The 25,367-nt window shown below is 38.0% G+C and overlaps 1 protein-coding gene across 1 annotated transcript in view; it reads left to right on the forward strand.

Annotated features, from left to right (window-relative positions):
* The window catches only part of poe (E3 ubiquitin-protein ligase-like protein poe), a 797,274-nt gene that overhangs the window by 440,054 nt on the left and 331,853 nt on the right, over positions 1 to 25,367 (forward strand). Inside the window, exons 41-42 of the mRNA XM_067137373.2 lie at positions 16,245 to 16,402; positions 16,481 to 16,630. Coding sequence (XP_066993474.2) covers positions 16,245 to 16,402; positions 16,481 to 16,630 — 308 coding nt within the window. The remainder of the gene's footprint in view (positions 1 to 16,244; positions 16,403 to 16,480; positions 16,631 to 25,367) is intronic.

Consider the following 25,367-nt stretch of genomic DNA (forward strand, 5'->3'; position numbering starts at 1 on the left):
ATTGACATGTATTTTGGTAGAATTGTGAATCGTGACAGTTTTTATCTGACATTGGTAAATGGCATGTACCGAGTGTAAGAGAGTTCTTTAACATACGGTTTACTAGGCTCATGACTAAGTATACATGTGATATTCTTTGGTGCGGTGACGTTTCAATATAATATGTATTAATTTCATTCTGTACTGTCCATACGAGTTGAGTAGCTCGTACACATGAGAGATATCGAGTGATAGAAGATAGCGAAAGCACATTGAGCCGTTGGTGGAGGAGTGTGTGGATCGGAAACTACCTGAACAGTTAGATAGATGTTCATTTCTTTTCACGCAGATATGATTTCAATGGAAGTGTTTTAAATATAAAGAATAGGATAATGGTTAGTTAGGAGCCATATGTCGTAGGCTCTAGGGAGGTATTGTCTTAGCCTGTAAGTTGTTATTTATGCGTATTCAAGATGGGTGACCAAATAATCAGAGTTCAGATTTATGAATGGAAAATTTGGAGAGCAGTTTTACGATTTCACACTCACGCAAGAGTTTGTTTAGGAAATACATACGTAAAGATATAATCAGATTTACATTCGCTATCTGACTTTATCCCATTTAATTTTTATTACGTTTCAATTTAGCAAACCATCCATTTTAATCACAGTGAGATGACTTAAATGTGGTGAGAGTAATTAATATAATTATCGTGACAGTATTCACAACGAGTATTTATATGGAGACCGTAATTGCTCAGTGATCTCTTGAATATAATTTGAGTAAATCAAATACACTTCGGAACATGGCTACGAATATAGAAGCCGGGCTGAGTGGCTCAGACGGTTAAGGCGCTGGCCTTCTAACCCCAACTTGGCAGGTTCGATCCTGGCTCAGTCCGGTGGTATTTGAAGGTGCTCAAATACGACAGCCCCATGTCGGTAGATTTACTGGCACGTACAAGAACTCCTGCGGGACTAAATTCCGGCACCTCGGCGTCTCCGAAGACCGTAAAAGTAGTTAGTGGGACGTAAAGCAAATAGCATTATTATTACGAATATGGAAGTAAATAACTAATATGAATTTGAACATTAAATGAGAAAGTATGTAAATAATTTAAAGCTTAATTATTTTACTTTTATTTGAGCCAGCGCTGACTCTAATCTTTTATGCTTAAATATTATTAAGATAATACTACCCAGAATTCACATTAACTTACATTGAACATGATTTATTCAATAAATTTTCTTATATTTTTCTTTTAGAAAGTGCCTGTGTTTTGAATTCCTTTTGGATAACGGCTAGTTTGTAAGTTACCTAATAAGTTTTGTAGATATAAGTAATTGATGAGTTTGACAAAAAGAAAGAGATTCTTTTTGAGGTTTTCGGCCACAGGTCCTTACTTGAGCATATAGGTATTCTCATGACGTGCATCTCAACAGACCGAGTCTCTTCCGAAACCACGTAAAAAAACAAACCCATATAAAATCACAGATTTTATGAGCGATAAATAGAATACCCTGAGAAGAAATTGAGTTACCGGGAGAACTTGGCACTGACCGCTCGATAGGCGGGTGCAACGGTATGTCTTGAGTGTGCAGAAGCGTTCAGAGCAAATGCTTGGATGGAGCCCTGGTTGCTTCTTACAGGTTTCACAGAATTGGACTGTCGCTTGCCTCCCTCCAACAACTTTCCTGCCACTGCAAACCTTGCAGTCCTTAGTTTTTTCTTCGGGATTGGGGTACAGCAGGTGCAGCTTGCCATTCAGCCTCACTTCTTCATATATTGAGGAAGGTCTTCCCCTTTTCCTGTTCTGTGTATTTTGCACATTTCCTACAAGTTGTCTTAGTAAGTTTTTCCTGAACTTCAGATGGGTCATTCCATTGTTATCTTCTTTGAAGATTAGGAAAGCATTCACTATTGTGATCTCCAGAAGCCAGAAGAACAATTTCTCCACCACTTCACTGACTTACGTGTGAATGGGTATGAGCTATCATAGTGGTTAGAAAGATCAAAGCCCCCCATGTATTGATTAGAAGCACATTTGGCAGTAGGTTTCTCTACGATTTCCTCGGCACCTTGATGCCTTATTCTTTGCACAGGCTGAGTGGAATTGTCATAGAAAGTGGTGAACCAGGCCCCACCCGCAAGAGAACTCGCCAATAAACAATAAAAAACCAAAACATCGGCGGAAGATAATATGCGGATACAAACCCATGTACAGTGACTGGGAAAGGCCAACAAACTAAGGCCCCAAGCTGGAAATCGGGCTCTTATCTTACTGCAATTAAGAGACCAAATGCTACTAGAATAAAATGAGAATTAGAAAACAACATGGTTTATTCAAGTAAGGAGAAACAAATTAAATTAAGATAAACATAGTGATTGAAACAAATACTTATGTATTACAATCGCCGGAGTTTTAATAGTATCCTGGCCATTCGCAAACAAATATTCACACAAGTATCCACATTGTGATATTAAATTATTTGACGCAATCGCACTGAGAGGTAAAACCTTTTTTTTTTTGTCTTTAAATGTTCAAAGACAATTTCTAACAGTTTTAAAACAGAGCCACAAAGGTCACACTTTCCTGGGGATATGTTATTCCTCGAAAACACGTAATTCCATCCACCCGCATACATCGTATCTTTTTTCAACAATCCATCACATTCGTTATCCGCTCCCCGGCGTCAAGGAATAGGCAAAGGTAATATATGTTCTGAGAGCTCCAGGAAGTTAAAAGAAAGGTAAATGAGCTTGCTCATCAATGACAAAACATCAGTGACTGAGGTCAAAACAGTGCAAAAAATGATGGGACTAAATGGTGTAAACGAGGTGGCAATAAACAGAAATAATATAGTGAGAAGCCAACACAGGTACAAAACTACAAGCCTGGAATCGGCATAAAATGATAAAATGGAAATTGGGTTATCAATATGACACATGTACTCCCAACACACCCATTCACTCACCCACACTGCCATACATTTTGGCACTGTTATGCAAAAATAAGACAAGGCACACAGATCCAACATTAATATAACATCACAAATACTCCAAAGTATTCCCATCATGACTGCTATTCGTACAAGGCAATAGTGTTCTCGCCATGACACGAAAGGCAATCACAATCTGATGGTTCCTGGCAAGCGACAAAGCAGACACAAAAATAATGTATATGCTGGATCCTCCCATAACCAAAATAGCATATCAATCAAGTACCAAGCTCACATGTACACAGTCCATTCATACAACAGAGTAAACATTGCATATCGAAAATAAGGAAACCCCAAATTTAAATATAAGATAACTTACTAATACAGGAGCTTTCAAGAGAGTCAACAAATACCTGGAGCTATCAAGGACTCAAACAGAAAAATGTAAGGTTGTTGCAGATACACTTAAAGCGTTTAAAAACATTCTGATAAATCAGAAATGCTGCTTCAATGTGCAGGGAAGCCATTTTTCTTTTCTCTCCAAAAATAACAACAACCAACACAGTCAAGGAGATTAAAGATTCGCAGGTGGCAGGAAGTTTGACCTTCGACGACCAACACCAAGATGTCCGCCATCTCTTGTACACACTTGGTACTATATAACTCATACTGGGTGAAGTCGCAAGACGCCATTGCAGTAATACAACAAGACTATAACTTTGTTTGGAATAAATTGAATTAACATATCTACGTGATATTGACCAATGCAAATGGCTCATCATCTCACTGCCCCGGTTTAAAATGCGTCCTCCTTTGATGATTAGTCAAGGTGACGCATTTGAAAGGAGGTTTAAAACTTAAATCTAAAGCGTGCGCTTTAACATTAAGAATCTAAAACATAGATAGTAAAACTAACTTTTTGATGTACATGGTCATAACCAAGGGATGTGGTGATAGAGAAATGATTTACAGTCCACTTCAAAAGGGGTCCATGCACTCTCAAGTAACACCGTGCTGATTGAATCAGTCTCTTTCACATTTTATTTAGTAGCAATTGCGATAAATTAGTAATTCCATATTCCATCTCGGTCGATAAATGTCCGTGAAAGGAAATTAAAATTTGCTTTGTTCCATTCGACTCTTCGGTTTTTTGTTGTTGTTTTTTTTACCGAAGTCCTTCTTTGATATCTCTATACCCCTTTTTTCCCCTGAAAAAGAGAGTACATTTCAATATACTGTTATTCCTTCAACAATCAAATTAAAACATTACAACACAAAAGCATAACATATATCAGGTATGAGGACTACACGTGTCACCGATGATACGGCTTTATTAGAGATATGTGTGCTTTTGATACCCTTTTATCCTTGACATCTTCTAGTTGAACCGTCACAGGTCCAAGAAATTATATAATTCTTTTAGGGCTAGACCACCGTTGACATAGCTTGGCAGTGATTTAGTCAGCTGCCGAGCTGACTGGGAATCTTCTTACCACCACCAGATCTCCAACCTGGTAGGAAACAGCTTTTCTCCCATGATTAACCCAAGAACTGCGGACTGTCTGTCTGACAGACGGTGTGACTGTTTCTCAACTGTGATCGTCTGACAGACGGTTGGGAAAATTGTCGTAGTTCCTAAGTATCTCAAGAGATGGCAGGAGTAGTATGTTTACCTGCTAGTTGGAAGGTTTATCTTTCTTTTGAAACTGTTAAGAGTCACAAATATCATTTGTTTGGAAGGCAGACACTATTTTATCTTTACACTTGAAGTTATCGGTTAGGCAACATGGCGTCAGTTTATGTTGATGATAATGAGGTTGAAAGACTTATTTATGATGATACGGATAGTGATGACGATTATTGTGTGGAGGATAATGTGAAGAGTTCATCAGATGACAAAATTGAAAATGAAATAGTGAGTGCAGCGGGTAGATTTTCAAAGGGTGTCCCAAAATCCAGTGACGTGTATGTTGATGAGCTTCCAGGTCCTACAACAAGTTTTCAGGCGACTGGTAATGTAAGAATTGGAGGCATGAGTGTGAATTGATGTGATGTGGAAACTCCAGAAAGTGAATTCCCTGGAAAAAGTGTCTCATTTACTGTTCACCACCCAGGACCCAGAAATATGCCTCCCCGTAATGCAGCCCCAATCTTGTACTTCTTTCTGTCTTTTAACCTTGGGTTCTGGAGATTATTAGTGCAAGAGACTAATCGTTATGCCAGAAAATACATTCATAAGTTAGGTGTTCTACAGAAGCACAGTCGATTTTGTCTATGGCCAGATGGTGGTATTGGGATGGCAGATTTAAAACGTTTTATTGGCCTGGTCATAAATGTGGGTCTTGTGAGGAAAAAGAACCTGTCAAGTTATTGGTCCACTCAGCACCCTAGTCAAGACACACCCTTCTTTAGAAAAGTAATGGCAAGGGATACCTTCTTCCTAATAAACAGATTTTTCCATATTGTGGACAACACATGCAGCAAGAAACCAGGTGACCTGGACTATGATCCCCTCTTCAAGGTTAGGCCAGCCATTGGCCACTTCAATTCTTGTTTTAAAAATCACTATGTTCCAGAGAAAACACTCAGTATTGATGAGACATTAGTTGGTACTAAAAACAGAACTCATCTGATTCAGTATCTGCCAGACAAGCATCATTAAACTTTTCAAGGTGTGTGAACCAGTTTCCTCATATACAATGCAGTTCAGTGTTTATTCACCTGTAAAGTCTGGAGGTTCTGCACCAAGTGGTAAAGGATTAGGGTATGACATAGTTTTCAGTTCACTGAACAGTATTGGAAATATATTTATGCACCATCGAATCATGTCTCGTCCATGTCTGAGGTGCCTTACATAATTAGAAGCTCATTGAGGACGTGAGGACGTACAGGAACCAGCAGCAGAACTCATTTTGTGGAAGGGCAGGCATCTTGAAATGTGCTCGAACCAGTAGTCTTCCTCTCCTGATTTCCTCGTGAAAAGCTGAAACTGACAAACAAGTCTTAGAAAAGTCCAGGACACACGCCCGATGCTAATTGAGATGGATAAAATAAACTTAACTTTTGTGAATCTCCAATTAATTGTAGTCAGAATTTTGAAAATGTCTGTATGTTAGATTTTCAAGTTCCCCAGCGAAGCAAAAAGACGTCTAATCTTGACCGTAGTTGTAGTCAGAATAATTCCCAGACGTTGAGTTCAGAAGTAGAAACCAGGATAAAAATTTCCTTCGGAAATACCACTATTTCGTCATCTTGAGACGGAGGTGTGTCTCTTAATTACACTTGATTGGTTGATCCATAACACTCATGCGAAGATTGTCGTTTTATTGGCTGCTATAGTCTTACGTCAATCGTCCTTGATATTATCGATCGCCTGGCTCATGCACTGTTCACCTTGTCACGTGGCACTCGCAGCTGATTGAAGGACATCTAACAGTATTCTCGGCTCGCTCTCTCGCGTGCTTGCCCAACTGGAAAATCCAGTCACCAGGTGGCTGGTTCTCGCCGGCTCGGAAGTGATAAAATTCCCTTCCTGGCGGTCAGAATAATGTCCCAACTCACTGTTGTAATAAATGTTCTTTCTTGATAAAATATTACCACTTTTGAAGGGGACAGTATGACTATTTGTGAACGTTGTGGAATATCTGTGTGGTGCTGAAGAAGTTCAAAACATGCCAGCTTCTGGCAACACCTCTTACACTATAGAGAAACTTCCCAATAATCATCAACGCAGGTGTGTTGTTTGCAATTCTCCTGGAAATAAAGTGAAATTCTTGCTGTGAGTTGCACTCCACCGGTAAGGTTGTTCACAGTGCGGGCAAGGTTCTATTGGTTCCAGCTTGGATTGGAAATATTCCTCACAGTACAGCAAGAATTTATTATATCACAAGAATGCTGTATAGTTTTATCGACATTTAACTTCTGTATTAGATATATTGGACCTCAAGCAAGACAGATACCCTCTGCGCCAATGTTCAACTTTTAATTCTCCACCTGAAGACGCACTCGGAATTCTAGAAATTCTAGGACTTTGCATTCAGCCGACATATTATGTTTCTAGAGTGCAATTTTAGAGTATTCACCAACAAAGGCATATTTTATTCAATATTGTAATAATTGTATGATAACAATTTTTACAGTCTAATTGTATTTGACGTAAATCCTAAAATTTTATTTGTCACTGATAGCACAACATTATTTCATATAACAGTTCATCTATCCACCATTTTATATGTACATCATTACATCACATACACAGTTCATTCTTTTAAACCTCATTTCCACAGTGTATTTCTGTCTTAGGACTTTGGCATATCCATAAGTATCTTAGTTAGGCTGAAGATGACCCATATAGTTTCGAAACTAGTACCTTGTTAATATATTGTAATGTATTTATAAGCATTGCAATTACTGTATAGTATTGAGTAGGTGGAATAAACTTTGTATCTTATTTTATATGTAATTTTAATTCAATACTGAACCAATAATGAAGTTTATAACCTTGAATTTTTGTAAATGGTGAAACTTTTTAATATATTTTTCACAGTATTACCCATTATTGTTAATTTAATCTTTTCGTATCTTGCATCAACGGTTAGTGCTACTTCTAAGCTTTAAAATGGTATACAATACATGCATATTATGACTTATTTGTGGCTACAAATATTTTTTTAAATAATGTCTGTAATGCATTAACTTTAGACTCAGCATTTGAGGTAAAATCCTGCAGCAGTACTAGGGTTCAATCTCTTAGCCATACGGTTTCGGGCTGTGACCAAATGTTCAATGGCTTCTTTCCATTTCGCCTTCACGTCGATGTTCCTGAAAGACTTGCAAAGGTATCCTATTGTAGTTAAGATTGTTGAGGAGCCTGAGTACGTTGTCACTATCGGTCAGTTGTTTATCCATTTATCATGATTGCGAACGTGTCATCCAAATATCTTACCCAGAGTTTTATGCCGTTAATTTTATTAATTATTAAATTAGTTTCCTTATCGTCCATTAAGATGTTAGCAAGAATGCCGGAGATTGGTTCGCCCAGTGCTAGTCCCTTTTGACGATGTATTTTATTATTGAATGTGAAATCGTTATTATTAAGTACGAATTTCTATAAATTAATAAAATCGTCTATTTCGCATCTGCTTGGGTTGTTATGTTTCATAAGGTTAGTTTACAATGTTAATTGTGTCATTTACGGGTATATTCGAATATATGTTAGTGATTATTATTTATATAAATTTCATTTTCCGTATTGATAGATTCAATGTATAGACAAGAAATGTGTTTTTCCACCAATCAGTACTTAATTTATTGTAAATAGATTACACTAGTACCGGTTCCGGCCCTTAATGGCCATCATCAGATAGTACATGATTAGTTTCCAGCCATTAGACAAAATCACAAGTTGTTATTATGTTAGACATCCGGATGTGTAATGGGGGATGGAAATGCAATATACAGTAGCATGAAGTTAAAATATCTGTGGTCAAAGGTAAAAAGTTACAATAAGTTAGAACATGAGTACAGTAAAACCTTGTTAATTCGAAGTCGCTGCGACTCAAAAATTGGACTTCGAATTACGTGATTTTGAATTAACCGCCAATTCGCAATTCAGAAGTACCAATCCTTGCCGCGTTACAAACTATTCTAAGGCCCGTTACTGCATGCAGTTAACCTTGATTCACAGTTTATACCTTTCAAATGCCATGAAAAAAGAACTATTTCCAAAATGTATGCATTTACAGTATACAAATAATGCACTTGGATATCTCACTGATAAACATAACCTCACGCAACGAAAGAAAGGGAGGGGAAAAAAAAAAAAGCACGACTCAAGGACGAGAAGAAATCTATGCTGGTTCCCATGTGCAAGTGCTTTATTCATTGGATTACTATACTGTATGCATTTTAGGACCGGTTCTACCACCTACTGGTAAAGTAGCGTGTAACTTGCCCTCCGCGTAAAAGGATGTTTCACCGGGCGAGTTGGCTGTGAGCTTGCATCCGGGAGATAGTAGGTTCGAATCCCACTATCGGCAGCCCTGAAAATGGTTTTCCGTGGTTTCCCATTTTCACACCAGGCAAATGCTGGGGCTCTACCTTAATTAAGGCCACGGCCGCTTCCTTCCAACTCCTAGGCCTTTCCTATCCCATCGTCGCCATAAGACCTATCTGTGTCGGTGCGACGTAAAGCCCCTAGCAAAAAAAAAAAAGGATGTTTCCGTTCGACCACTCCCAGGTAGCGCTATCGGCAGCATAAATCATAGTAACCCGGCGCGTAATTTATCGGCCACTTCGAGGGCCCGATAAGAATTTACATGTTATAAACCTCATTTTAGGTCCGTATTGAAAACTTAACAGTTCAACAATAATAAAGGTGTTTTTATTTGTTCCACCTATTCAATACTTATATACTTATATAAAGGTGCTTTAATCCACCTATTCAATACTTATATACTTATATAAGTATTGAATAGGTGGAACAAATTAAAACACCTTTATTATTGTTGAAGAATTTACCTGCCGGGCAGTTTTGAGAGCTGAACATTATTAGCTGTATTTCTGGTGACATACCACTCAAATTAGCTTACTATACTGAAAAAAGCATTATACTGTAACAGTGATCGATATTGTATTGCAGGATTTTGAACATTAATGCTTCCTTTGAGTTGCAACGGTCACACCAGCCTTTGCGCATTGGTAGCGTAGGGAACACATTTTATACGTCAAGCTTTCACAAAGAAACTCTAAAAGGATGCAAAATCAAGACCTATTTGGAAATAATTTTAAATGGGATTTAATTTTCTACTTTTTCAGTTTTCAGAAACCAAGTATAATTTAGTGTATGTATTCCAATTACCCCCCAAGTTTCCTTGTAGCGTAATGGCTAACGCGCTCAGTTCATAATACGAGGTTTACAGGTTCAAGTCTTCATTATGACGAATCTTTTTCATGTTCATTATTAGCGTTGTATTAATCTGTATGCCTCTTTTCATACGTTCTTTTGTTAATAATATATTTCACTGAAATGTTTAATCACAATGTTATGTCTACTAGGAAAATGCTTTATATGTGTGCTACTTATAGAAAGTGATGTTACGTTTAATATAGCATATAGGACTGTCGCCCAGGTAGCAGGTTCCCTATCATTTGTTTGCGTAGTCTTCTTGTAATTGATTTCGAAGAAATAGGAAACTATTCCATTCCCGAATTCCTCTTCCTGTGAATGGATATTTACCCCGATTAGTTCTTTAACAGTACCTTCCAACTTTATCTTCATAAAGTTAAACATTAGAATGAAATGCATTATCATTAAATGGAAGCACGTGGAACTAAACGAGGTCACAGGGCTAGTTGCAAATAGAGCATCGTGGAGATAATCAATTCACAGAAGCCTGCAGATAGAATGCTCAAAGGCAATACGTCCGTAAGGAAGATGTGGGTGTATATACGTATATGGAAGCGCGTAAAGAAGAGTTAAGGACAATGGCAGGGAACGAAAATAATTTTTTTAAATGTAAATTAGAAAGACAATGAAAATCTGCGTACCTTCTATTATGGAGCGAGCGACTTGACCAATCTGCTACGAGAATACTCTGCAAAAACTCTGCCTTACATGACAGGTTATAACTGGCGTAAGAAAATGTAATCTCGAGATTTTAATCCCAATTAGGTATTGATTTTGAAGATCATAGATTAAAATCACGAAAGCTTAACATAAATCGTAGTTCATAACTCTTAAGACTCCCGTTATTAGGCTTGTTGGCGATAATCAACAGATGCAAGCACAGGAAAATAAGAGAATCGAAATGAGCTTCATACATCTGACGATAGATAGCACCACACTCAAAAGCGAGAAGTTGCTGAAAATCAGTCTAGCCAACACCCTATATCGGTGTCTAGCTCCGGGTAGCTACCCAGCGCTTGCGCGGAGGTGGTTGCACGCAAGGCAAAGTACCAGCCGATTTACACCCCCAGGTAGTTTACTTTCCAGGCAACTGCCAGCCACTTTACCAGCAGATGGTAGAACCGGCCCTTACATGCATTGTATTTACACAGAAAGTACCCGTTGTCCTTAAAATCGAACTTTCCTATGACTCTATCCTTGTACGATATCCCGCCATGGCACTTCTCTCGTACTTGAGAAATGTAAACACTTGCCGCGTCACAAAGTATTCTAAGACCCATTAATATATGCAATCGCCTCGATTCAAGTTTAAACCTTTCAAATACCATGGAGAAAACTATTTCCGAAATGTATCCAACAAGGTGCATTTACAATGTTCAAATAATGTACTTGGATAAATCACTGACAAACATAACCTCACGCAAGAACAGAAAAAATATCACAATTCAAAGACGAGGATAAATTATGCTGGATCCCCTGTTCAATGCATTATTTTTTGGATTTCTGTACTGTTTGCATTTTTTGATGCTTTGTACTGGCATGGAAAATGCCGGACGCCCTTTGTGGCTTATCAAACTTTCCTATGACGAGGGGATAAAGTTTCTCGCTCCCATGTGCATTGCGGTGCGCTACAATGACCCCCATCCCCCACCCTTGTATGATTCCCCGGTTGGCACTTTCTCCTTTAAAACCATAAGACCGTTTGAGTTCGATTTAAAATAAAACAATGCAGTTTTATCGGCAATGACAATTTTTTTTCGGTGCCTACGAATTTATTAGGTATATGAGCCACGTTTTTTTGTCAACTGTCGGCATCGCCAGTGTTCGCGATTCTGTTTCTCCGCACACTGCCTGTTGCGTGATATTACGGCGTTCCTTAAAAGGTTGAATACAAAAGAATTCCGATTTCATTCAACTTAGCAATCGTGAAGCGCACTGTAGACCCACTGAAGTGAGTGTAAGAGCGGAAAGCTACCCCTCCACGTTCCGGAACACGCGTTCTATTATGACGCGGATACATTTCAAGTTGAAATTACTCTGTAACATACTATTGTTTTAAAATGTAAAGGCAGTTTCGAATTAAAAGTCTGAATTTCGGTAATGGGGCCGACATTGTACTTCGAATTACGAATTATCCGTATTTCGAATTAAACAATTTAAATAACATGCAAAAATGAATCTCACGTTTCTGGGAACGAGAGCGTCTTCTAATTAGGCGGAATTTTGAATTAACCGATTTCGAATTATCGAGGTTCTACTGTATACAGAACACAGTAAAACATATGGGCCACAATATATAACACTTAAAAAATTTTAACACATTAAAATTTACGTTAAAATTGAATAATTGAAAAAGAGGTTCAACCTATTCAATACATAAGAGAAAGAAATGTAGTGATTACATTCTTATTTAATAGTAATTAGAATTGGAACCGGTTTCGACCATAGTCCAGGTCATCGTCAGCCGATCAAAACATAAAAAAAACATGAAAAACAATGCATATGCAAAACAAAAAGATTAAGTGAACTCTGGATCGGTATAAGAGGCAATATAAAATGATGGGGGTAGAAAATGTGAGTCACTTAAAAGAAAACAGTGCGTAATTTTATGAATGGTGGTACGGCACACGCAATGATAGGTATTGTCTCTCAATGTTTATGAACAGCGGAGAACGGTCAAATGGGTCAGTTTTTACACACCGTCAGGCACAAAGTCACAACACTATTGAACAACATATGAAGATCTATCAATATGTTGAAGTCGAAGACGAATAGATTCTAATTACTATTAAATAACAATGTAATCACTACATTTCTTTCTCTTATGTATTGAATAGGTTGAACCTCTTTTTCAATTATTCAATTTTAACGTTAATACTTTCAATACGGAACAATGAAATTTTTATCTTTAAACATTAAAATTTGGTATGTATAGGTTAGACACTTATTAAAATTTAAGTTCATGTTGCTTAGATTCCATTCTTCTATCTTCTGTGTGGTTCCTTTGCTTCTGTCATGTTGGTTTAGCTGTGTGAGGTAATCTTCGAGAATGTTCTGAGGCTGATATGTGTCATTGGTATGGACCTTTGTCATGAAAAACTTTTTTGTTATATAATCCAACTGTGATGTACTCCAGTAAATTTTAAATATAATAAAATGCAGGTCTTGAGTTTGAATTTAGAAGCTGTTGGTGGCAACACCTCTCTCGTCCATGTTCGTTTGTGGTTGTAGTCTGTAAAGCTAATATAAGTATAGTGTGTGTATGAAGAAATACCTGGTGTGTATATGGAAAGAGTACTTACTATTGTTGTTGTGGAGGTCTTGTACCAATATGTCTGAAGGCTTGTTGTGTTCTACTACGAGTGCGTCTGAGGCTCATATTAGCTGTGGAGGGGAAGAAGGAGTGACTATTGGGGAAGTAGGGGCGGGGTCAGGCTTGTGATTCGTTGGTTTGTTAGAGCGTGTGTTTACTATTTTGAGGTAATCATTCTTTAATGCCAGAGTGGTCGGAATTGCAGAAAGGTGAAAGAACTGGAAGCAGAATAATGGAGGCACGGTGGTGTCATGGAAATAGCCATGGATGAGATTGTAATTAATAGTACTGTAGATATCAGTGATGATTGTGAAAGTGATTGTCGAAGTGATATGTCTGCAGGTAGCAGTGATATTTCAGAGAATTCATGCTAACATAATAACGGTTTAGAAAATTCATATCGATCGATCATACTTTCGATTCAATTCAGATTTCCTTTCCATTCAATTTGGCAGTATTACTGATAATGGAAGAGCTCCCTCCTTACTCCTCACCCCGTAAAACCAGGTATCACTAAAAGTTGCGCATACTGTACGATTACTTGTCCGAGGTTTGCTTTGCAGCATTCGTCTCGAGAGCCCATAATATTTGTTTTCTCATTTATAATTTTCTATAAAACTTGCTTTTCATTACATTAATGGGCATTTTTTTTATTGTAGGTATGCTAAATAATTCCTTACCTGCTTTTGGCAGACTTGACAAAATATAATTTTGCCATCTGTAAGTCCAAATCATTACCAATCCACTGGTGAATCAACCAACTTTGAGATGACTTGCCTTTAGGCATCGCTACTTCTGATATGCGTAAGCTTCTTAAACTGCCTTCAATAATAAATTGATTTATAGGGAAAAATAATTTTAGTCTGTAGCACAATGTGTATAGAGCTAAACAGTGAACAGCGCAGTAGCTGCTGGTAGTCGACCATACACAATCAGAGATGCACTGAAGCTGGCCAGTTAGGCGGGCTTGTACCTACTCTACCTTCTAGATACAGGTCAGTGAACGCCAGGGGGTTGTCTCTTGATGTGTGCTGTACCCTAGTGGAATAGTATCGTATCACGTTGTTTTGCTCGCTCTAGTTGTACTTACAAACCACTTCCAGTTCCAAACCATGTTGTTTAAAAAAGTCGTGCATAATGTTTTTTTTAAATCATTCCCTTTCATTAATATTTGGTACTTCTATTACAAAATAACATAATATTGTCTTCAATAGCTCATTTAGTTTTTTTTTTTTTTAAGGTTTTAACGTCTTATTTAGTTATTTTTAGGTTTTTATAAGATTCGAGTAATTTACTTCAATGGTAATGAAATGGATAAGTAAGTTAAAATACTGCAGTTAGCTAGCAAGGAATGAAATAGTTTAAAACCTAAACATTCGGGTCTTAATCGTGACACATGCTAGACTGCAATGGTGTATGGAACGACATCACTGGGGGCAGGAATGGCAGCAGATAGTGTTTTCGGACGAATCCAGGTTCTGTTTGTTTGAAAATGATGGCCGCATTTTAGTTTGCCGCAGACAGGAGAGGCATCACATTGACTGCATTCACACAAGACATACGGTGCCAACTCCAGGCCTTATGATGTGGGGTGCTGTTGGGTACAACCACAAATAACATTTGGTGCATGTCCAAGGCACTGTGACCAATTTGACCTACGTGAATGACATCCTGCGACCCGTAGTCATACTCTTTCTGCACGGCACCCTAGACATCATATTTCAGCAGGACAATGCGCGACCACATGTTGCTGCATGAACACTTGCCTTCTTGTTATCACAGGATGTCAGACCCCAGCGTCAGTGGGTGGGGTCTGACGCGTCCAACTCTGATGAGTCTAGTGTCAGACCTAGGACGAGGCACTGGTTGATGGAGCAGGCACCTGAGGGGCCTTGCATCTGATAGTTTTTGACATTTTTGGCATGCTCTGTTGGTGAAAAGTGTCTAATTCCCTCCATGGGAATTTGGAATTTTCCATTCGGAATGGCTGGGCGGGCAATGGTTCCATTGTGGAGATTTATCTCCCGTATGCATTTGTCAGACTGTGCCTCTCGTGGGGGCTTCTGATAGGTTCACCTGCATACACCCCTGCGTCAGTGGGTGGGGTCTGTCGTGTCCCACTCTGATAAGTCTAGTGTCAGACCTAGGACGAGGCGCTGGTTGATGGAGCAGACGCCTGAGGGGCCTTGCATCTGATATGTTTTTGACATGTCAGACTGTTGCCCTGGCCCACCCGATCACCGGATTTGTTTTGAATCAAAAATGTGTGGGATGTGGTGAAACGACGAGTGCGGCACTGTGACCCAATGCCAACGACTAAAGATGAACTATGCAACCAGGTGAATGCAGATTGGATGGCTATACCCCAAGACGCCATTCGCGCCTTATACGCGTCAATGCCATCATGCATGGAACAAGTTATCAATAATAATAATAATAATAATAAAAATAATAATAATAAAAATAAAATAAAAATAATAATAATAATGTTATTTGCTTTACGTCACACTAACTACTTTTTAAGGTCTTCGGAGACGCCGAGGTGCCGGAATTTAGTCTCGCAGGAGTTCTTTTACGTGCCAGTAAATCTACCAACACGAGGCTGTCGTATTCGAGCACCTTCAAATACCACCGGACTGAGCCAGGATCGAACCTGCCAAGTTGGGTTTAGAAGGCCAGCGCCTTAACCGTCTGAGCCACTCAGTCCGGCGAACAAGTTATCAGTGCCCATGGAGGACCCAGTGCCTACTAGGCAACAGGACACATGCTGAAGCTTGGTGACTGAAATGCTAATAGTTTCTGCAGAACACACTAATGAACATGTCCTGTGAATATGAACTTCCTACCTCTAGTCTTTCAAAGTGCTCTGTTTTTTTATGAACATGAGTGTATATCACGTCCTTCATTTCATCTCATTAACTCTTCTGATGGGGTTGACAGCAAGAAGGGCATCTGGTCGTAAAAACTCACTACAAAGATTCATCTCGCTTCATACCCAACCCCATACAGAAACAGGACGAGGGTTTGATTTACTTATTTTGATTTATTATTAATGTCTAATTGTTCACAGTATGATTGAAGTAAATATTGTATTTGTTCATAACAGGTTTTTGGACGGAGTATCCAGACAAATGTAGCTCGCAATCGTTGGTTTGATCTACCATTTACTCGCGAAGAAAGTCTTCAGGCTGATAAAAAAATGACTGTAACATTTGGTCCTTCACAGGATCCAGAAGGAGTCACAATGGTGGATTCAGTTAAAGTGTAAGTTACACATTATACAAGTGGTTACTGATATATATTTTTAATATTCTTCAGGAAATAATTATTCATTTATCATAGGTATGGAAAAACGAAGGATGCATTTGGATGGCCTGAAGAGACAGAGGATCTGACTACTGGTACAACAGTTCCTGCCCAGACAACAGCTGGTACCAATACAGATGCAGACAATGTGGCTGTTGCTCCAGTGCAGATTACTTCACTCGATAGGTAATTATCCTGTATATAGATCAACTGTTCAAGGCCCATTTTCTAGCCATTTGGTGCAGCTAATAGACTTGGTGTCTGGAATACAGTATTAGCACTCTTCAGCCTAGGAAAACAACACCCTACCCACTGACGCTGGGGTGTATGCAGGTGAAGACACATCCCACTCTGATGAGTCTGGTGTCAGACCTAAGACGAAACGCTGATTAATAGAGCAAACGCCTGAAAACCCTTACATCTGATATGTTTTTTGACATTGTTGACATGCTCTATTGGTGAAAAATATCTAATTCTCTCCATGGGAATTTAGAATTTTCCATACGTGAACATTGTAATCAAATTTTGGACCTTTGAGAAACAATGTTTTTTCCTAAAATTATGCTTAGTTTTCTGTAATGGCAGATATTTACACTTAAAGAAAATACTTCTTTAGTCAGGTTGTGCTTTCTCTTCAATAGTGAGATTGAAACCAATATTGCATAAATTGCTACAATTTTGAATTGACTGTCTCGGCAGTATACGGTAAAACCTCGTTAAGACCTTTTTGCAGGGGACAACAAAAATGAACGTGTTAAGCGAGAAAACATACTACTGAATATATGCATAAAAACTTCCAATAGCGATATGAAAACGCTAGATAAATTTTTTTCCAGCATGAAAGCATTTTGCGTCGTGTATCCGTCGTGTATCCGCGGGTACAGTGAAATCTATATCTACCATTTCTCAAGATAACAGGGAAGTATTAAAAGGTGTGAAAAACACAAGAGAACAAATATGAAAACTTTTTCTGCTGGGGCTTATAAGTGCACTGAACAGTGTGAAAAACACCAAAGAACAAATATGAAAACATATGTACGGAGGCCAACAAAAATATCCAAGTATTATTGCAGATCACAGTCTTTCTAAAACAAATGTTAGTAGAAGTCTTTTATTTCGAAGCAGAGGGTTATAAAACATTATTTTCTGGTTACACTCTTAGACAATGAATTGGAGGTTATATTCGGCCATTTGCGACTGTGACAGAATGACTTTGGCCGCCATTTTGAAAAACTTTGACCAAATCGAATTGATCGAATCAATCTCAACGGTGCAAGTTCAACATTTGCCACCTCTGCGTGCTTAAAGATGTGGATGCCAGTCCACTTTCAAATGTGTCAACTATTCGTGCGCCACCCTGTACATTAAAATTCGTGCACACCTTCCCTCTTTCATGGAAAAATCTTCACCAAAAATACAGGTCGAAAGATAATAAAAGGAACAGAACTACTGAGGCCAAGTTTAATGACAAATTAACTTTAGCTTACAAAAATGTTATAAAGGGCTTGCCTCATACTAAAGTGAACATGGATGTAAACCCTTCTTTACACCGTCAAAAAGTTACATTTGTTTACTGGCAGAAAAATTGACTGGTAAACTCCTGTGTCAAATTAAAAAGGTGAAATGAAATAGTTACATTAGGAAATTTAAGATTTGCTTACCCCAAGAAAAGCCAGAGCTTCCATGGAGCACAAAGCTCCCGGACAACTCATCCGCTCCACATGATTCCAAAGACAGAAATCCCACCACCCTGCGACGCGCTTCCCGAAGGTAGCTCATGTCAAATGGTTCAACCGGAAATGCCACAGCAAAATTAATGACCAATGACTGCACAGGAGTTACCTTTCGATTTATTTCAGCCAATCGAATTTAAATATTTTTATTTGATATTTGTTGTCTTGGAAAGATCTCGAATCGACACGTACGCTACAGAGTGTACCACAAATTTGACAATGAAATTTTATACAATTTTAAATGATAAAGACTTTACTTGAAGAAGTCCAACTATATAAACTTGCACACCACACGGCACATCCTCCCCCACTTAATATTGAGTCAGGGCTCAATTAAAAAACTTCAAATTTTGGAGAGCAAGCAGCACATAACAACACTGACATCTTGATGCTCTTCTCAACTGGAACGTCCATTATACGTTGAAGTATTCCATCTTGACCTTTGGTTTCGCTGACACTGATATACGGGCGTTGACACTGATCGGAGTGCCAACACCACCTAGCACCGCTTTACAGTCCAACCCTACCAGTCTGGTAACCTTCAGCCCAGCTCACCCATGTAGTGAACTGGCTGAAAACTGAGACAGTGATGTATCGCCTAGGATGGCAGGATGGCGTAACTGCAGCAAGCTGGAACATAACACACAACCATCAGAAGAAAGTCTCCACACAAGGACAGTGCCCAAAAGGTTTTTAAGACGAAGAAGCAACGTTATGAACGAGACTTGAGAGTTCACTTGATAATTCTTTCTAGTTGTTCTTAAAAACTTAGAATTTGTAAACTTTAAAGTATTAGCCCTTCCCGCGTCCAGGATGGGTCACGTAAAAGAAATCCCGACCAATTTCTCAGGGTAATCAAATATCTATTTGTTTTACGTGGGGTCCAAAAAAGGAATCTATACACCGAGCATTATATTACCTGTTTACTAGTAGATTCAATGGACGTCTCCATCCGATGTATCAATAAATCAATATGATTGCTCGAAAGTCCATAGCCTGAATTCTAAGATACCTTACTCTACTGCAGCAAACTGTAAATGAAACCTCACGTAAATTTTTTACTACTATAATTTACTAATAAAACAATATAAAAGTTCAGGAAAAGAAAAATAATAAGATAGTAAAATTAAAATTTAAAGTTGATTGGCTAATAAACATCTGGTTTGACAAACTCATTTCTTAGTAATCACATTTTATCTTCTTTTTGCTATCATTTGGAATGAACTAAAGCTTATTTTATATTTACAATATTGTTGAAATAACATACAATTTTTCCTACATGCTCTCCTGGGAAAATTATGGTTTTTGCGACAACATTCTCACTAGTTAACATACATCATCCAATGCTTTAATCTAATTTGTTCACTTCATTTTGCCTAAAAGCAACGTTCAGTAAGTTTCCCGGGTTTAACTCATGGTATTTATTCTTTCTTATAAGCTTCCAGAAAGTAGATAAGTTTCTCATTCACTACAGCCAAAATTTGTTGTCAATAAGTTAATTTTTACTCAATCATTCAAAGTTACGTCTAAAATTGACATTCCTATTCAAACTAAAGTCACCTAAAGGTCTGTCTTGGTATGTACAACTTAAAATGATTCTATTTAGAATTGTAAGATCTCACGTAAATCGATTAACGTTAGGGAACACTCATATTTGAAGACATAATTCTATATCAAACCATACATACTCTCATATGCAATATCAAAAATCCACTATATTTATCTAGTTGTGCCATGATCAATTTTAAATGAATGTAGCTATTTACAGGAAGTTCTATCTCAACATTTCCAAGTACAAATTCATAGGGATATCTGCAGATGAATAAGACTTATCATCCTATATCATAATGGTTAACATACATTGCATTTATTATCATACGTTGTTACTTGACAACCTACAATGTTATTAACTCATGTAATCCTGTCTTGTGTCGTTCATTACACTTATTGCTTCAAACATTTCATTCCTTCTCTTATCTCATCGTATACATACCTCTGTATCATCTTTCATTTCATTCCTATAATATTTCTGTAGCTTCTTAAATTATTCATTTTGACTTGCATTTCCTCTTAATATCCTTAACTTTTCGTAATAATAAATTCCCTCGACACACAAGTAGTCTTATTCTCAGATACTATTAATATCGGATCAGCCTCCTCTTAATTCAGCATAACCTTCATCTTGTCTGGTGACATTTTCATATCTCATAACCTATCTTAATAAAAATAACATACCACCTATTTATACTCTCAGAGTACATCACCTACACTCACTTCAAACTATCACTTGGAATGTTTATAATCTCGTAACATATCCTATTCATAAGAACTCTCTTCGTGTGGCTGTTGATGAAAAGTGTTTCCCTCGCTCGCATATAAACATGCGCATGCTGCGCTGAGGCACTCAGTCTTGGCTCGGCAACCGTTGACAATAGAGCTCTTGTTGGATGTTTCCGCCAAGTGTGAAGTGCACACAGTTACTCGGTTTTTGAATGCAAAACGTACTGAACCAATTGAAATCCATTGCCAATTGACGGAAGTGTATGGTGAGTAAACTCTTTCAAGATTAAAATTATTGTGTCCACCTTTTCAATACAAATATTTTTATTTTTAATAAATTGCCTATTTTCAATACGGAACAAAATGAGATTAGTTACTTGTAAGTGTATGGTGAGTCGTGCATGGACGTCAAAAATGTTCGTAATTGGTGTAGAGATTTTGCAGCCGGTCGGACTGAAATTCACGACGAACAAAGGAGCGGGAGACTGTCAATTTCCGTCGAGACAGTCATGAAGGTTGAGCAAATCATGCGTGAAGATCGGCAGATCACCCTGGATGATCTCTGCATTTTGGTTCCTGAAGTTTCCCGAAGCTCTGCTCACAGAATTTTAACAGAAAAGTTGAAATACCAGAAGGTGTGCACAAGATGGGTGCCATACATGCTGACTGAAGACCACATGCAGCAACGAGTTGATTCTTTCTGCGCATTTCTTCAACGCTTTGCAGCTGAACAGGACAGCTTTTTGGACTCACTTGTCACGGGTGACAAAACCTGGGCGTTCCATTTTATACTTGAGACCAAGCAACAATCACGCCAGTAGCGGCATCCCTCTTTGCCAAGGCCGCGGAAATTCAAGCAAGCACAGTCTGTCGGTAAAGTCTTGACAACTGTGTTTTGGGATCGAAAAGGAGTATTGTTGGTCAACTTTATGCCTGCTGGGACCACAATTAATGCTGACAGGTATTGTGAGACCCTGAAAAAACTCAGATGGGCAGTTCGGAACCGGAGAAGAGGAATGTTGAGCAAGGGTGTAAATATTCTCCAGGACAACGCTCGCCCACACGTCGCCCGGCAAACCGTTGCTCTTCTGCAACAGTTTCATTGAAACATCATCACCCACCCACCCTTGTGCCCAGTGACTATCACTTGTTCCATAAGTTGAAAGAACATTTGGCCGGAAAGCGATTCAACACTGACGACAAGGTGAAAGATGAGGTTCACAACTTCCTGAACAGCATGGCAGTGAGCTGGTATGACATCGGCATACAAAAACTGTCACAACGTCTACAAAAATTCATCAACCAAAATGGTGATTATGTAGAAAAACAGCTAAATGTTCAAGCTGTAAAATGATACAAACCATTGTGGAAATAAACAGGTCTATATATTTATAAAAAAGTAGACCTTAATTTTGGGATTACATTCGTATTTCATTTCAAGAAACTTATCTTCCTTCCTTTGCTTCTGGAATGGGCTAGGTGTGGTTGATTCTCTGCTTCTGGGAACGATCTCTGTGGTTCATGGCTGGCTTGGCAAAGCTTGTCTGAAATGACGGCAAGTCATGACTTGGCTTAGTTCACCCCAGGCAGTCGATTCCCCATCTTCTTTAAAGAGAATTCATCTTGACTGGCTCATTTATGCAAATAGATGATACATAGACAATCAGCTGATACATGTTACTATAAAGGTGCTCTAATCAAACAATTATGTTTCTTTCAAAGTTGCGTGTCTTGATCTCTACAGTTTTTATCAGCCCTTCAAAATGTCTGCTTAAATTTCAGAAATCTAAGTTTGCTTTATAGAAGGTGTTGATTCTATTGAGTTATTGTGGCTCCTTACTTCTGTCTTTATAATTCTGCTGGTGTCTTACGGCAGATTGACAACTAAGTATTGTCTTCTGTTTAAAATGAAGTTATCGTGTTTCATGAAATTCCTTGCTCTGTATTGCGATAAATTGATGCAATATAACTGATATATCCTTTCTTTCTTTCTAACTTTCTTCCTTTTCTTGTAGCTTTTTACATTAGTAATTCAGCTTCTTATTCGCAACACGTTTATCTGCTCAGTGTGTCAGTCATTTTGTTCAGTGTTGGATCTCCTTAACAATCCAAATCCTATGTTTTGTCTTGTGCTTTAGGTGATAGTTTCTTCTTCTTCTTCTTCTTCTTTTATGACCACATAGGATCACTTTAGTCAGTCCGTCGTTCAGGTCTCTTTGAAGGGATTGTTCGGGCTTTGCGGTCCTCCCAGTACTTCTTCAGACGCTCCGATCTTCGTGCCCTTTCCTCAGTTGAAAATGTGCGTGTTGTTGGTTTGTTTTGTGTAAGGGTAAAGCGGAGGTTTGTATTCTTGAGTTTTGTATTCAATTTTATCTTATTTTTGGTGTCTTCTGTTTTAAGGCCTATTTCTTTCAGATCCTCTCTTACTTCTCTGATCCATTTACATCCTGTTGTGGTATTTTTTGAGACGAGATTGTGTTGTACTAGTTGTTTCAGAAGTCTCGAGTCCTGCATCCTCATGATATGTCCAAAGAATCCCAGTCTCCTCTTACGCATAGTATCTGTAATGGGTTCTAGCTCTTTGTACACGACTTTGTTAGGTATTAACCGCCACTGTCCATCTTTCTGATATTTTTTGTTGATACAGGTTCTTCCAATCCTCCTTTCAATTTTCTGAAGTCTGTCAGTCTTTGATTGTTTATTCAGGTAAAAGAGTGTTTCTGCTGCATATGTAGCTTCCGGTTTTATAACTGTGTTGTAGTGTTTTATTTTTGTATTTATTGATAGACATTTCTTTTTGTAGATATCCCATGTTAATTTTTGTGCTTTAGCTAATCTATTTGTTCTTACTTGGATTGAGATTTTTTCATTTAAGTTATGTGTTATTACTTCTCCAAGATATTTAAACTGAGTTACTATTTTGATTTTATTACCATTTATGGTGACTTCTTTTAGCTGTGTTGGTTTTTGGGGCATAATTTCTGTTTTTTCAAATGATATTTTCAGGCCAATTTTATTTGCAATGTTTTGAAGTTCTGATATCTGGGTTTTTGCTTCTTTTATGTCCACTGCTAGTAATGCTAAATCGTCAGCAAAACCCAGGCAATTTGTTTTGATTTTTCGGCCAATCTTTATTTTGGGGGGACATTTTCTAAACCATTCCCTCATTACCATTTCTAGAGCACAGTTAAATAATAGTGGTGAGAGCCCATCTCCCTGCCGTAGTCCAGTTTTAATTTCAAATGTCTCTGATGTTTCCCCCCTAAACTTCACTTTTGACTTGGTATTGGTGAGAGTCAATTTTATCATGTTTATTAATTTGGGGTGTAGTCCAAGGTGTCTTAAAATTTTAAACAGAGATTCTCTATGGATGCAATCATAAGCTTTCTTGAAATCTACAAATGTTATCACCATATCTCTGTTTCTTCTCCTGTTATAGTCCATTATCAACTTAAGACTCATGATCTGATCAGGACAGCTCCTCCAGGGTCTGAAACCTCCTTGATATTCTCCTAGTTCTTTCTCAAGTTGTAAACTTATCCTATTAAGGATGATTATTGAAAATATTTTGTATGTTATGTCTAGGAGAGAGATTCCCCTGTAGTTATTAGGGTCGGTTTTGTCCCCTTTTTTGTGCAGAGGATGAATGAGGGCTGTTGTCCAGTGTTCTGGTAGTTCTTCTTTAATCCAGATAGAGACAAGTTGTTGATGGAGGGCAACTTTTGCTGAGGTTCCTGCATATTTCCAGATTTCCGCAAAGGTCTGATCTTCTCCTGGCGCTTTGTAGTTTTTTAATTTATTCAGAGCTTGGTAGAGTTCCTTTATTGTGGGGGGATTGATGTTTTCTGGTGATGTTTTTATCGGGGTGTTGGTGTCCAAATGAAGGAGTTCTGTAGGTTCCTCACAATTTAAAAGCTTGTTGAAATGTTTAGCCAGAATTTCTGCATTGTCTTTATTGTTATGGGCCAGCTTACCATCTTCATCCTTCATCAGTAGGGTCGGGGGTTCATATTTTTTGAGCTGCTTTCTGAAGGTTTTGTAGTAGTCCCTTGATTTAGTTTTACTGAACTGTTCTTCAATTAACTGCAGGGTGTCCTTATGATGTTGTCTTTTTATTCTTCTTAAGACTTGGGTAGTTTCTTTTCTCTGTTTTACTAGCTTTTGATAGGATATTTCTGTCTTTTGGGACTGATGTAATAGCCATGCCTGATGTCTTTTCTCCACTGTTTCATCACATTCACTGTTCCACCATTGGTGTTTTTTACGTGGTTTAATTGGAGCTAGGTCTTCTGCAATTTGTTTACAATATATACATTTTCTTAAGCATAAGATCATTGTATTTAGTATTAAGTTCCAATGTTTAATAGATTTAAGACTTGACCTTAAGATTATTATTAGGCTGAAGATGCCCAAAACTAGGGCAAAACATGTTCCTAACTAGTGTTTATAATTCATGTAGGATTTAATCACTACAAAATATAATTGTATTGAATAGGTGGACACAGTAATTTCATTCTTGAAAGAATTTTACTTATTGTATCTTCAATACAGAACAAAATGAGATAAATTACTGGAGGCTTATCATAGACCGATCATCTCAATCAATCACATACTTCCCATGATGTAATAGAGATTTGTAAATTTTAGCCTTGTAGCATCGTTATAGCAACAGTCTGGCTTTGAGACAATAAGTGTTAAGTATATCATAGTATTGTATTGAGCAAGATATGTTGAATAAGCAGTTTTGACCAATTGTATCTCCTGATTTTTCCCGATTTTCATATAAAAATCTCCTGATTTATGTTTTTCCATAGTTGGCAGTTATGCTTGTTGTACTGCATGCAAAATTTGATTCTTCTACCATGTTTTCAATATAGGAATCAGGGTATGTAATTTGAGAAACACCTGAT

Source organism: Anabrus simplex, chromosome 1 (genome assembly GCF_040414725.1).
Source record: "Anabrus simplex isolate iqAnaSimp1 chromosome 1, ASM4041472v1, whole genome shotgun sequence".
NCBI lineage: Eukaryota > Metazoa > Arthropoda > Insecta > Orthoptera > Tettigoniidae > Anabrus > Anabrus simplex.